The 12,754-nt window shown below is 47.4% G+C and overlaps 1 protein-coding gene across 1 annotated transcript; it reads right to left on the minus strand.

Annotated features, from left to right (window-relative positions):
• Positions 1–1,633: 1,633 nt before the first annotated feature.
• On the minus strand, positions 1,634–11,434 carry STK38 (serine/threonine kinase 38). Its single transcript, XM_010141509.1, has 13 exons — positions 11,304–11,434; positions 9,340–9,391; positions 9,063–9,185; positions 8,433–8,516; positions 7,162–7,285; positions 5,921–6,075; positions 4,699–4,801; positions 4,429–4,490; positions 3,793–3,910; positions 3,483–3,606; positions 2,681–2,776; positions 2,340–2,446; positions 1,634–1,743 (listed from the first exon to the last, which is right to left on the minus strand). Exons 1-13 carry the CDS (start codon positions 11,432–11,434, stop codon positions 1,634–1,636), a joined length of 1,389 nt encoding a protein of 462 aa, XP_010139811.1.
• Positions 11,435–12,754: the final 1,320 nt, after the last annotated feature.

Below are 12,754 nucleotides of genomic sequence, written 5' to 3' on the forward strand. Positions count from 1 at the left end.
TTCCTAACCTAGAAAATTTGGACTAAATGTACCTCAACGCCTTCCTTTGACTTGGAAACCCTGCGCTCGCTTGGGCTCTAAGCAGCCAGGGTTTTGTCTGCAAAAGTTAGTGTTCAGCACCAATAGAAGTTTGCAGGAAGCCAAGACAGCTCAAATTGATACACACTTTTAGAAGCCTCATTACCTTTATAGCTTAAAAAAAAAAAAAAAACAATCTAATTGTAAATTAAAGACTGGACCCAAGGCAGGCCCACAGGTCAATGGCACCTGCCCCCGGAAGCGCAGTTACCCATCAATCAGGCAAAGTGGAGCTCGCGATTATAAAAGGCATTTGCAAAAAGCTCGACGGAGGCAGAATCCTTCCCGAAGCGCAGCCGTGTTCTGAGAGATACCTCGGCAAGGAAAAGCACTTCGGGGCTCTCCCAGAGGAGAGCAGCCTGACGGGAACAGGATGTACTTCCATAAATTCCACTCGGCAACAATCAAAGGGAGGACAGGGTGGGTTCTGCTGCCCCAGGAGTGACCCTGGGAGGCACCATCTCTTTGGAAGACTACAGGGCCAGCACCAGCAGCTCTGTCGGGAGGAGCCAGGGACGCCTCCATCAGCGCAGCTCTCGGAAGACTCTGACCCTGTTCTGCTCAAAGCAGAGAGCAAAAAGGCCACAGAAGGTGGTTGTGTCTTTAAACCCATGAAGGCGCAGCAGATCTTAGAAGTGGCCAAAAGATGGCAGCAAGCAGCAGGACCCACCAAGACCAGGTTGCACCAATTCCCCTCCCTCTGCTCTAATTCCAGACCCACTGGTGTCACCAGCTGGAGTTTTTATTCTGTGCATTGGTTATAGATCCACCCTTCCACACCGCAACTGAAAACGGTGGGTGCTTGGTGGAGGAGGTGGCCCCGTTTCTCCTATCGCTGTCTGGAAAAGAAAAGGTGTTGCACAATTTCTTAATTTAGAAAAATATATTAAATGGCTTGAGGGTCACTGTCTTAGTACCAGAAGTAAAGTGCACCGTAACCGGAGGCCACTGCGACAGAGGTGAGAAACGCTGTTAAAGAGGCTCCCAAGTAGCATCACAGAACTCAGCACTACAAACAACGGTTAAGGCAACACAAGCTGTGTCCTTCACTGGAGTTTCCAGCAGAGTTGTCTGTCTCAGGCGTTAATTATTGCTTTGTTTCCTCCGTGCTGGAGCCCGCAGGCGCTGGGCACGCATGGCTGGCAGAATTGGCAGGCTGAGTTTGTCACAACGCAGCACCAGCAGCACAGTCCCTATAAGGACGATGTGCTTTGCAGTGTCAGAGTGGAAGGCTTGCACTCACCTCCCAACGGGCTGCATGAGCTGGCAAAGGATTTAAAAACAACCCAAACTCTTGCTCCCAAAGCAGCAAAATGTGCTTGCGGCAGAGACAATGCAAACATTTCGTGGAATTTTTCAATGGTGCAGAAAGAAAAAATCGTTAGTAACAACCAGGGCGTGTAACAAAACAGGGTCCTGGAGTCTTCTCCAAGAGTTGATAGCCCTCAAGTTTTCTTTGAAAAAAAAAAAAAAAAAAGAAAAAGTTCTTTTATGTTCATAAACCTGAACTACAGGAGCAGAACTCCACAGCTCAGAAGTCCCAGGTAAAGGTGCGTTACTTTCCTGCTTTCATATAGGATGGTATTGCTCCTCGGGCCGTCAGCCCCTCAAAACGCTTGTAGGTGTAGTTGATAAAAACCCAGTCCTTGTTCTTGTAGTCGGTCTCTGGGTGGTTGCTGGTTGCCACTGAGAAGACAGAGAAATAATTGAAGTTATCCCTTGAAGACCACCGAGTTTATTTTCATACTAAACACTGGATGTGGAGCAGGGGAGAATGCTCTGATGTCATAAATCTGGGCATTTCGTTTCATTCTTCCACCCCAGTCAAGAACTGCTGTAACATGGGTTTTTGAACACATGGAGCAAATGTGTGACTCTGCTTTGGCACATAGAAACAAGGATCCTTTAGAGATCTACACCAAAACACCATCCCCTTCTGTCCCACCCTCTCCCTACCCCTAATACCAAGCGTTAGCCGAGCCAGTGCCAAGGGCTGCGTGCAGCGCTGGGCTCACAGGTCCTGCTGAGATCGGAACCGGCTGCGAGCAATCCTGCCTTGCAGACGCCCTTTCTCAGGCAGCTCCTGCATCATTCCCCAGCCCGCATCCCATCCGACACCCACACTACCGCTTCCCCACAAGACCACCAGCCACCAGTTGGATCGGGATAAACCCCTGGCATCTAGAAAGATCCTTTCTCTGGTTCACTGGGAAATTAGGACACTCTGCTGGAGAAGAGGAAGGACTGTCTACATGCAGAACCAAAGCATTTACCTGTTGGTTTAAGGATATCAGACTCTGGAAATTCATCAAAGTTTGAGGTATCATCGATGCTTTTAATTTCTATTGAAATTGCAGCAGGTCTCTCTCTGCCAAGAAGAGCAGTTTCAGCATTAACATTTCCAAGGCAGAAAAAAGCAGGATTCAGCCCCTTTCCATTTCTTAAGAGAATCAAAGACTGAAGCTACCTAAACCTTATCAAGCTTCAGATCAGAAACAAAATCCTCTCACCCACACCTAGATCTCGTAAAAGCCAGTCAAGCTGCTCCCTTCTGTCAAAGAGGCCCACAAAGAGCCGCTTGTTTTTCTGCAAAGCATCTTACCTGATATGCTCCCAATCAACCCCTTCAAAGAATGGGTTACTCTTTATTTCCTCCACACCAGATGCACCAATTCTGTGCTCCCATTCACAGCAAAATCTGGGATGGAAGGAAGAATGAAAATGAAGGAAAAATGAAAACGAAAGCGTTCCATCCAGAAATGAAACGGCTTTCTGAACCGACACTGCTACGGTTTCTTGACATATAAATGGAGAAGGTTAAGAACTCCCACTGCAAAACTGACACACAAAGTTATGTTTAGGAATGTCATGGCAAATGCTGGTGTTCTTCCACAACAGGATAACGTGCCCTTTCTATTTCAGGAGTGGAACGTACAAAGCCTGAAAAGCCAGACCTTTGTATTTCTGTCCTGAGAATAGGTAAGAGATTGAAAATACAACCGACAGGGCAGGAGGCAGCACAGCCTTGGGTACGTGTGTACGCTCCAGCACGTGCAACGTCACCACCGCTGCCGTTGTAAGAAGCTGGCTCTGGCAAAAAGATTTCAGTTGCTTCCACAAGAAGGTGGCAGACCAAAGAAAGAGCAGAAATGTTCTTATTTTGCCAGACAGCAGCACTTCCATGGGAGCTCCTTCAGCCAGGGCTCCGCTACACGACCTCACGGACCTCAGAGACAGATGGATTTGACACGGGGGCTCAGCGTGTGATGCGTGTGCAGAACAGACTGTGTAGCTGCCACAAGCATCAGGTTCTCCGTGTGAAGCAAGTTGTGAGAGATAAACAGTGCAGTTTGCAAGACAAGAAAAGCAGTGCTGGGTTAACTGGCAAACCGTATGGTTGGCACCTTAAAATAAGATCCTTTGCTCTATCAGATATTGGGACTTCGGGAGGAAATGTCAGGGTCTCTTTCCAATTCATCACTTTCTTATATGTTTCTTGAGGAGTCTCAGAACAGAACGGTGGATAACCTGGAAAGAAAGGAAAACATAATCTTGCATAAAGCAAGAACAGTTACTGAAGTCTACAACGCACCAGAACACACCTCAAACCACGCAAGAAGCAAATGCTCTGAGAACCTGACCCCAAGCACATAAATACAGCCCAGATCCCACACCACAATTCCTTTTAAAACATGGGCACTGCCCGTTCCTTACCAATCAGCATCTCGTACATGATGACCCCAAGGGACCACCAGTCACAGAGCTTGTTGTATCCGGTCTGCATGAAAACCTCGGGGGCGATGTAATCCGGGGTACCCACGGTCGAAAAAGCCTGGAACAAACACCACCAGTGACGTATCTTCAGAGAAAACTGCCCGGGAGGGGAGTGGGGACTTAGACAACAAGGGCTGTTTTGAGGAAGGCACCAGACTGTCTCTAAGATCCTTCGGCGAAGTTGTTTAAAGTCTTTATTTTGAGGCAAGTAGAGACAAAATCAACATGTTCACGTGAAGGAGTTTATACAGGATCGTCAGGGAAATGGGGCAAGGCAGCACTGCCAGTACAGCCCTGGAGCGGGTCAGTCCCCTTTGTTATACTGGAAGGGGCAAGAGCTGTTAGTCGTAGTTGGGAGACACCAGGTATCAGTGTAAATCATTCCGGCAGTGCGACCCCAGGCACGTACGTCCCCGGTGTTCAGCAGATGGACAAAGGACAAACTGGAGTTATTCCTCTTTTTAAAAGAAACAGCATGAGTCTTATTTCAGCGTTGTTCAGAGCCCTGAGACGGATCACTGCTTCCCGGTGAGTACGTGTGCCCTCGGACTGCAGCCACTCAGCACTGCCACTTACCAACTGCCGCCTGTTTCTCTTCCAAGTCTCTGCTTTCCTTTTGGAATTCATGTTCTGGAAAGCTAAAGGAGATAGTGAGGAATTGTGAGCACAGGGTCTCTTTTCTTAAGGGGAGTAACTTTGATCATGAAGTGAGCAGGATTCAGTCACATTTATTGCAGCGTTGATTATTAGATACCCCCACTATGGCCTTCAAACTTCACGTTGAAATGAGTTATGCCAGGCCCCCAGAGCAAGTACCAGCCACCCTTCCAAAGCCAAACAACTTACTGAAGTCGCTAGGAAGACTGTGGTTCAAGTTTCTATAAAATTCAGTCCTGTGGGCTTTCTTCAGTCCAGTACATAGACCAAAGTCTGAGAGTTTCACATGGCCCTAGAAACAAACAAAAAAACCCACAAATACAAAACCAGCGTGAGACCTTATAGCAAATAAACTCTGCTCCTTCTTCCCCTCCAAAAGAAAACTTTTGGAGAATAAATCGATGTTTTGCATTCCTTGTTCTAGCCTACGGCTGGACGTGCCCATAGGATCAAGCTATTAATACTTCTTAAGCTATTCATACTTCCATCGTGCCTCTGCACAGGAAGCCCAGTAGCTCTTCACTTCAGGAACTCTCTGCACCTGCAAGCTCCTGACTGCTTCAGAGGGGAAGCAAACGTCTCCAGAGGGAGCTGTAGGCCCTGGATTGAGTGTTGACTCCAGCAGATGAGAAGAAACACCTTAAACTCAGCAATTAGTCTGTCCTAGTGTATAACGTGCGACCACACTGACTCAGTGCCGTTTTCAGGTGTACACTTAAAATGTTCTGAATTTTTCTACGTGTAGTAGTTACACGTAATTACATCAGTAATTCCAACAGTGCATTATTACCTGGCTAGTGATGACCTATAATTATTTACTGGTGGCAAACTTTTCCCAGTCAAGCTGAATTTTAAGCAAACTTGTACTGAGCAATAGGAGGATGGTAAAACAGTCCAGCTTTCTGCAAACTGCCTGTGCTAGCTGACTGGAGGCGATCAGGTAGCCTGGCCAGCCTCCCGAAATCCCTCCTGATTCAGAGGGAGATGAGGTCTCCATTTCCAGTCTTGCTGATGGAACAGCTACACCCTTTGCATTTGATACGATCATCTGCCCAACGCTTCGCACACGTGAGCACAACAGACACGAGACCAAAAGGAAACATCTTGGACCAAAAGAGGAGAAGCGAAACCGTGTTTTAAACTGCAGCTGAAATAACCGAAACGAGCTTAAACAACTGTCAGAACAGAGCTCGTCAGGAGGTCTGGACAGAGCAGGAGGTGCAGGAGAGCTCTGCCTGGGCTTGGTCTTTTTCTCAGCACTATGGCAGATGTGCTCTCAAAGCTGGAAGGAACAGGGCTAAGAAAGAAGCACCATCCTCTTTCGCGACTGTCACCACTAGGTCAGGTCAATATTAACAGTGACAAGCCCTGTTCACCCCTGCCCAGCCCCGGGCCAGTCGTTAGGCCATACCTTGCTATCCAGAAGAAGGTTGTCTGGCTTTATGTCGCGATGGATAAAACCCAGCTGGTGAATGGAGTCAATGGCCAGCACGGTCTCAGCTATGTAGAATTGCGTCTCCTCTTCTGTTAGAGTGTCTTTCTTCATCAACAGGGTCATCATGTCACCTACAAGCCCCCACAAACAGCAACGGTCAGAACAGGTGAACACACAGACTCCGCTCTCGCTGATTTTGAAAACATTCACCAAGGAAAGAACTAAGCTACAAAAACCTCTGGACACCTGAACTGATTTCATATACAGTAACACAGTTCCCCAGCCCCTCTGGGACAAACTTCTGTTTTTCTCTTGTATCACGGTACCATAATTGCATTAAAGTTCCTGAAACAACTCAATAGCATCCAGACAGACTAGCAGCCTAGAAGCATCCCTTAGACAAGAGTCAGCGGTGGATGGACACTCCACCTCTGGACCACAGCTTACAACAGCCACAGAGCTGTTACAAAACATGGATTGCGCTGGTGCAGCATCATCTCGGAGAGCACTCCCGGGGTGTCGTTAGTCACACAGATTACAGGCTTTCAGAATCACTTTCCTCTCAAGTATCACAGTAGCGTTATCGTTCAAGGACAAATATCATCTTCTGAAAAAAGGACCTTAAAAAGTATTCTGGCTGCAAGCCAGCTAAAAGCCAAAGGTTAGAAAATCAAGAGCCGGTTACGGTCTGTAGACAGCCAGTGCACAGCAGGGCTGACAACCAGCAGAATATTAAGGCCAAGTTTCAAACATCTGCAGCTAGAAGACCCCAGCAGATAACCTCGGGCCTGACCCAAAGACCTCAGCACTCCGACTCCTGACAGCAGGACGCTTCACTGCACCTTGTTTCCTCAAGCAGCACCGTGTGGAAACACATGTGCTTGGTCCCAGACTACACTCCTAATTAAGCGCTAGACATCCCCAATCAAGAGCCGGTTACGGTCTGTAGACAGCCAGTGCACAGCAGGGCTGACAACCAGCAGAATATTAAGGCCAAGTTTCAAACATCTGCAGCTAGAAGACCCCAGCAGATAACCTCGGGCCTGACCCAAAGACCTCAGCACTCCGACTCCTGACAGCAGGACGCTTCACTGCACCTTGTTTCCTCAAGCAGCACCGTGTGGAAACACATGTGCTTGGTCCCAGACTACACTCCTAATTCAGCGCTAGACATCCCCAGCCAAAAGGAAAGCAGCTTCGTGAGCTCAGGCAGTTACCTCCAGGCAGGAACTCCATGATAAGGTAGAGGTTTAGCTTGTCCTGAAAACTGTAGAACATTTTCACAACCCACAAGCTGTCCGCCTCCACGAGAATGTCTCGCTCTGCTCGAATGTGGCCAACCTGGAGATAGATACACATGTGCATGGGATTAATCACAAGTCTATGTTTTACTACATGCATTTATTTCACAGACAAGTGAAATATTGAAGAGCATCAAACAGGGAGAAGACAGCAGTCAAGCTTCTGCACAAGGGCAGAAACACCAGCAAAACTTCAACAGTCACACCCTTCAGGTAATAACAGAGCATAATATGTTCAAATCCAAATCTAAAAGTCATGTTTCTGACAGCAGAAAGGGGAGAAGTTTTCATTAAACTGCTCTATTTTTACAGAATGACGTTTTTTTCTCCCCTATCTGATAAATCCCACTGAACACCAACTCCACTTTACTCCTCAGCACAAAGATCTGGAATACCCTCTTCCACTGAAAAGCCTCCAAAGTGTTAAACGCCGCCGCTTTGTGAGTCAGAACTGCAGCAGTCGCGTCACTTTGAGATCTAGATTGATTCCATCAGTCAAAAAGGCAGTAAAACACCGATCCTGACATCACCTGTGAATCACTTGCACACGTGTGACACCCATCTGCACAAAACAAGGAGGAGGAACATAAATCAGACACGGGGAACCGCCCTCCTCTTTCACCAGAGAAAGTCCTTCGAGAACGCCCTGCTGCTCGTGTTCCCAGCACGCAGAGTTCACTCCTGCCTTGCTGCAGACTGAAGAGCCTCTTCCGAAAGGTCTCACAATTGTCACTAAGACTGAGCCAGGCATTAGCGGTCCTTCAGAGCCCTGTTCTGAGCACTCGGTGACAGACAATAGCCTGCAGCTATGCTGTGTTTATACATATATGTGTGACATACATAGATATGTATATAAATGTGTGTGTGACAATAGCCGGTGCAACCCTGTTCAGCTGAAAATTAGACATTTCTCCAACTTTTGCTCTGTGACAAGGTATGTTTTAATTAAATTCACAACAACAACAACAAAAAAAGACTCAAAAGACCCCAGGAGAAGATGGGTTCTTAGGAAATCTCATGAGATTTTTCTGACCTATTTCCTCCATAAAAATGGGGAGAAAAACCCCCACATAATTCTTTAGCTACTAGACCTTCTCCGCAGACGCACATTACTCCTCTCTGCACGTCCCAGTGACCTCCCAAAGGCTCTAAACCATGGGCCAAGCCTGTGCTCAAGGGGTATTTACCTGCTCTTTTTCAAGCATATCGGCTTTCCGTAGTATTTTCATCGCGTAAACGTGCCCCGTGTCTTTCTTCTGGACAAGGCGCACCTAGAAGGATGAAAAAATGGGGGTCAAATCCATCATCAGCACCACAGCTCTCAATAAACCGGGGCGTCAGGCCCTTGGCTTCTGTTTAATGAAATCAGAGCAGGTTAGGATGACCAGAAGCAGGACATAGCGCTAATAGGAAACGCGTTCTGCTAACTCTAAGAGATTAAATCATTTTATCAGAGTTGACATGTCGAGTAAACATACACCTAAGCAGGTGAGCCCAAAGCCACTTTCTCTGAAGAAGAGACCACTGCGAGCGGCCCTCCAGCTCCATAGGGCCGGTCCGGGGAGGTCGCAGCTCGAGTACACTCCCAAACTTGTCTTTCACGTGCCAAACAAGTCCTTTTCCACAGCATTCACATCCTTTAAAGCACACTGTGGTTTTAATCCACATTTATTAGGTGTAAAGGCACGTGACCATCAGCTAAAAAAAAAAAAAAAAAATTGATCTGCGGTTGTTACAACACTCATCCTTCGCTGGTGCGAGCTGTGCAAGTCTCCAGCCAGCCCTGGTGCCACGTCGAACGCATCTGCTGGGCTCACCTCTCCAAAGGCTCCTCTGCCTATGACTTTTAAAGACTCAAAGTCTTCCAAGCCAAGCCTTGTTCTCTTGAGGCGAAGAAACTCCGTCTCCTTTTGTGCATGGGCTGACCTCCTGATTCTCTTCTAGAGTTCGGGAATAATAAAAAAAAAACCAACCCACAGTGAGAATTCTGCAGGTGGGAGACCACAGCACTCCCCAGTAAAGACCCCACATCTCCGTTTAGAGAAGAAATACACTTGTTTTTAACCAATGAGGTTATTTTCCCATATTCATTACCTCTTCATCTTTTAAGCCTTCTTCTTCCATCATTTGTTCCAGCTTCTTTTGTCTATAGCAGAGACAAATTGGAAAAATAAAGGTTGAATCATTAACGCTGTTTCTTAATCACATTCTTGTCTCTCTTTGACAGCTGGGCCAGTCACTTAAGGCCTGAGCCATAATAAATATTTCAACACCCAAGTCTCACTTATTCCAGAGCGAACTGGCTATTTCAACACGTCCGTGGATCTGCACTGAACTTCTCTGCATCTCCAACTCATCATATGCAAAACGAGGAAAGGTTCTTTCTGTTTCCTAATACCTGAGATACTCAAAATACCTGGGAAGAGGAGACATTCTCCCCGTTAAAGATTCAGAAATATTTGCAGCCTTAGTAAAAAAATCATTACTGGGGACAAACAAAAATAAAAAACACAAGATTTCAGAGGGGGGAATGGCTTTGGGGGACATTTGTAACCATCCCCGCCAGGAGCTTCTTCCCACCACTGCTCACGCTAACAGCTGGCTGAACTGGGATGGGCGTTCTTGGGGTTTTAATCTCCATGCACGGTGTTATTGATGTAACTTTACACACATCCTAAAAAATTCCTTCTCTTTATGCAAGTCACTCCTCACAAGATCCTCTTCCAGTCTCTTGTGCCGCTCCGCAGCTGCTGCGCCGTGATAATATTTTGGGTTATCGCTTCCACCATCAGGCACATTCAAATAGCTTTGCCTATTTAAGCCCTGTCCCGGCATCTCATTTCACAGGCAAAGCAGTGACTCCAGGAGCAAACGACCGCTGCAGTACGCAGAACTAAACAGCTCAGCACGACCGAGGGCTGCTGAAATTCCCCACACAGCCCTAAGAGGTCCTGTCTGCTCTGCAGTGCCTGCTGAGAGCCCCGCTGAACCACCCCGCTGCCCACCCACAGACACACCCGTGGTTAAAAAACCACGTCCTTGAGAAGCCCAGTATGATTGTTCTGATGCTCAACAGCACAAACCCTGTCACTGAGGTTTTGGGAGCAGCCAACAGCTCGTAATACAAAGAAAGACAGGAATTAAATCAGTGGTGTTTTCTGTTTGGATTAGACCTCAATCTCTCCTTACTAATTTGAAGCTTTGAAGAAAACAACTGTCCAAGTTGGAGTTTATTTCTAAATTACTTCCCCCTTCCTGCAGTTTGTGCAGTTGGCCAGTGCTCCTCCGGGATCTGCTGGGGGCTTGGCAGCAAGTCTGCAAGCGAACCAACATTGAACCTTTTCCGAAACGTTGAGCAGAGGCTGCAGGGGGAGCATCCAAAGTCCCAGTGCTACAGCTTGGGGATATGCAGCAAATTAGAAGGTTCCAGCCAAAGGAAAATAAAAGTAATACTTCTCACTTAAATCGCTTGTTATACTTTAACCAGTGTATTTAAAGAGATGCCACAGGCTCAGCTAACTCGGAGGAGACGTTAGCACTAAGCGATGGTCCTTACGGTCATTAGAAAGATTCTCTTTCTTCATCAGCCGACCCGAGCACACATTATAATCCAAACCAAAACTGATGCTCTAGAATGAGTTTAAATGTTATACCCAGGGACATAAAACTGGGAGAGGCAACAGAACAGACACAGGCAGGATAAACATTTGTTAACGTTCACTTCAGAACTGTCTTTGAATCATCCCGGGCACATCCCAAAGTCACAAAATCAAATACAGAGGTTTTTTGAAAAAATTTGGTAGCAGTTCTCTCTCTCTTGCATTTCCAAGCCCATTTCAGTCGGTTGCAGAAGGAACTCAAAAAGCTCCAGCATAAACTGCTGCAGGATCCACAAACCCAGCAGCTGCCTCCGGCCCCCCATGCCAAGCCCCATCCAGGTGCCCAGTTCCGGAGCTCAGCAAACCGCCCCGTGGTAGCTTTGGCTCCACAAAGCCAGCTGCGAATGATCGATATTTGGCTCTTACCCCCTTTGGAACAGAAGCAAGAAAGATCTGTACCTCATCTCTCGCTCTTCGTGCTGCGCGATAAGGTTGCTGTAGAAGTTCTCTAAGGTCACCTTTGTCATCGTCACTCGCTCCTTGGTGTGATTACTCATGGACGAGCAGGGCGTCGGGCCTGTCATCGCCATGGCTGCGCAGACAGAGAGGGGGAGGAAACGTTTAACATCCTAAATGACAAGTAACCTTCAAACAGGAGCTGAAACGAATGAAGTGATGCTGAATGGCGGAGCTCGGATTTTAACAGTGCAAACAGCCCAGCTGTCTAAACGAAGGGTAAGGAGGGAAAATCTTACAACATAAAAGGTACAAGTCAAACTTCCTGTTTTGAACATTTCTGATCTGAAAATAAGAGGGAAGGAAACTTAAGAAATGTGATGGCTCAAAAACCACAGTCTCGGGCAGTGCTGCGAGTGTTTATTGCTCCCGATACATTCTAGCTTAAATAAATGGGCAAGAATCGGAAATATCACACTGAAACATCAAATCCAGAACTTCTTCCTACAGCCCTCATGGAAATAACTCCATCAGCTGCCTGTTGTCTCCTCTGCTGTGGATTTTGTCACAGTCCTGAAAGCCATCCCGTAACTGAGCATCTGAGGGAAGAGAAAAAAGGCGTTTTGCAGCTCTTAAGCACTCGGGCTTTTACTAGAGGCTTTCACACAGAAACCTGGCAAAATCCAGAGGATTGGAACAAACCGTTTATAAAAACCAACCCTAGTGTCAGTATCCCACACTTAGAAATTCTCTGAAGAAATAAATATATCGGAGTTGCCACTTCCAGCTGGTAGCACAGATTTGACAGCCTGGCTCTACCTTCTAAAACATTAAAATCCAAAGATTTCCAGTGTAAAACCACCTCTTAGTCCAGTTCTGCTGGTCACAACGTAACTCCCTGTAAGGTAACCGAGTTTCACAACAGTTCCTCAAAACTGCAGACGAACACAGGTTAGACACAACAGTTCCCCTTTTACAGCGCCCAGCCCTGGCAACATTTTATGAGTTATTCTTTCCTGTTTACTTTTTGCGGATCTTTACAAGGCACCATCGCTGTGCCTGCCCAAATCACCCACCAGCTCTTTGAGTTGCTGCATTTACAGGCTGGGTCACGGAAAAGGTAACACCGTGTGAGCCCGTGAGGAGCTCCAGCTGCCTGGCCTTTGAGGTGGCCCCAGCCACCTCTTTGTGGAGGAGCAGCTCGGAGTGGCACCACACGAGGGACAGGTCGCGTTGGAGGAGATGGCACGTTACACCCTGCCGTGCGCAGGTTGGTGCGAAGCCAAACCCCCGCTTTCGCTTCCTAGAGTCCAGAGGATGAACATTATCTGACAGGAGCCGGTGACGCGGAGATGCGGGGGGAAAAAAATGGGAAGGGGAAGGAACGAGACAGGACCAGCGGTGCCAAACCACCTGCTGGTGCTCGGTGGCCCTTTCCACGGGGAGCGGCGCTC

The sequence above is a fragment of the Buceros rhinoceros genome, unplaced genomic scaffold, assembly GCF_000710305.1.
Source record: "Buceros rhinoceros silvestris isolate BGI_N320 unplaced genomic scaffold, ASM71030v1 scaffold15368, whole genome shotgun sequence".
Lineage (NCBI taxonomy): Eukaryota > Metazoa > Chordata > Aves > Bucerotiformes > Bucerotidae > Buceros > Buceros rhinoceros.

Excerpts from the sequence above, each read along its gene's own strand:
- STK38 (XM_010141509.1), bottom strand. The coding sequence starts at position 11,434 with ATGGCGATGACAGGCCCGACGCCCTGCTCGTCCATGAGTAATCACACC. Across the intron at positions 9,186-9,339 it reads AAGGCTTAAAAGATGAAGAG|AAGAGAATCAGGAGGTCAGC; the intron begins GTAATGAATATG and ends CCCGAACTCTAG. Across the intron at positions 3,911-4,428 it reads AGAGAAACAGGCGGCAGTTG|GCTTTTTCGACCGTGGGTAC; the intron begins GTAAGTGGCAGT and ends TGTTTGTTCCAG.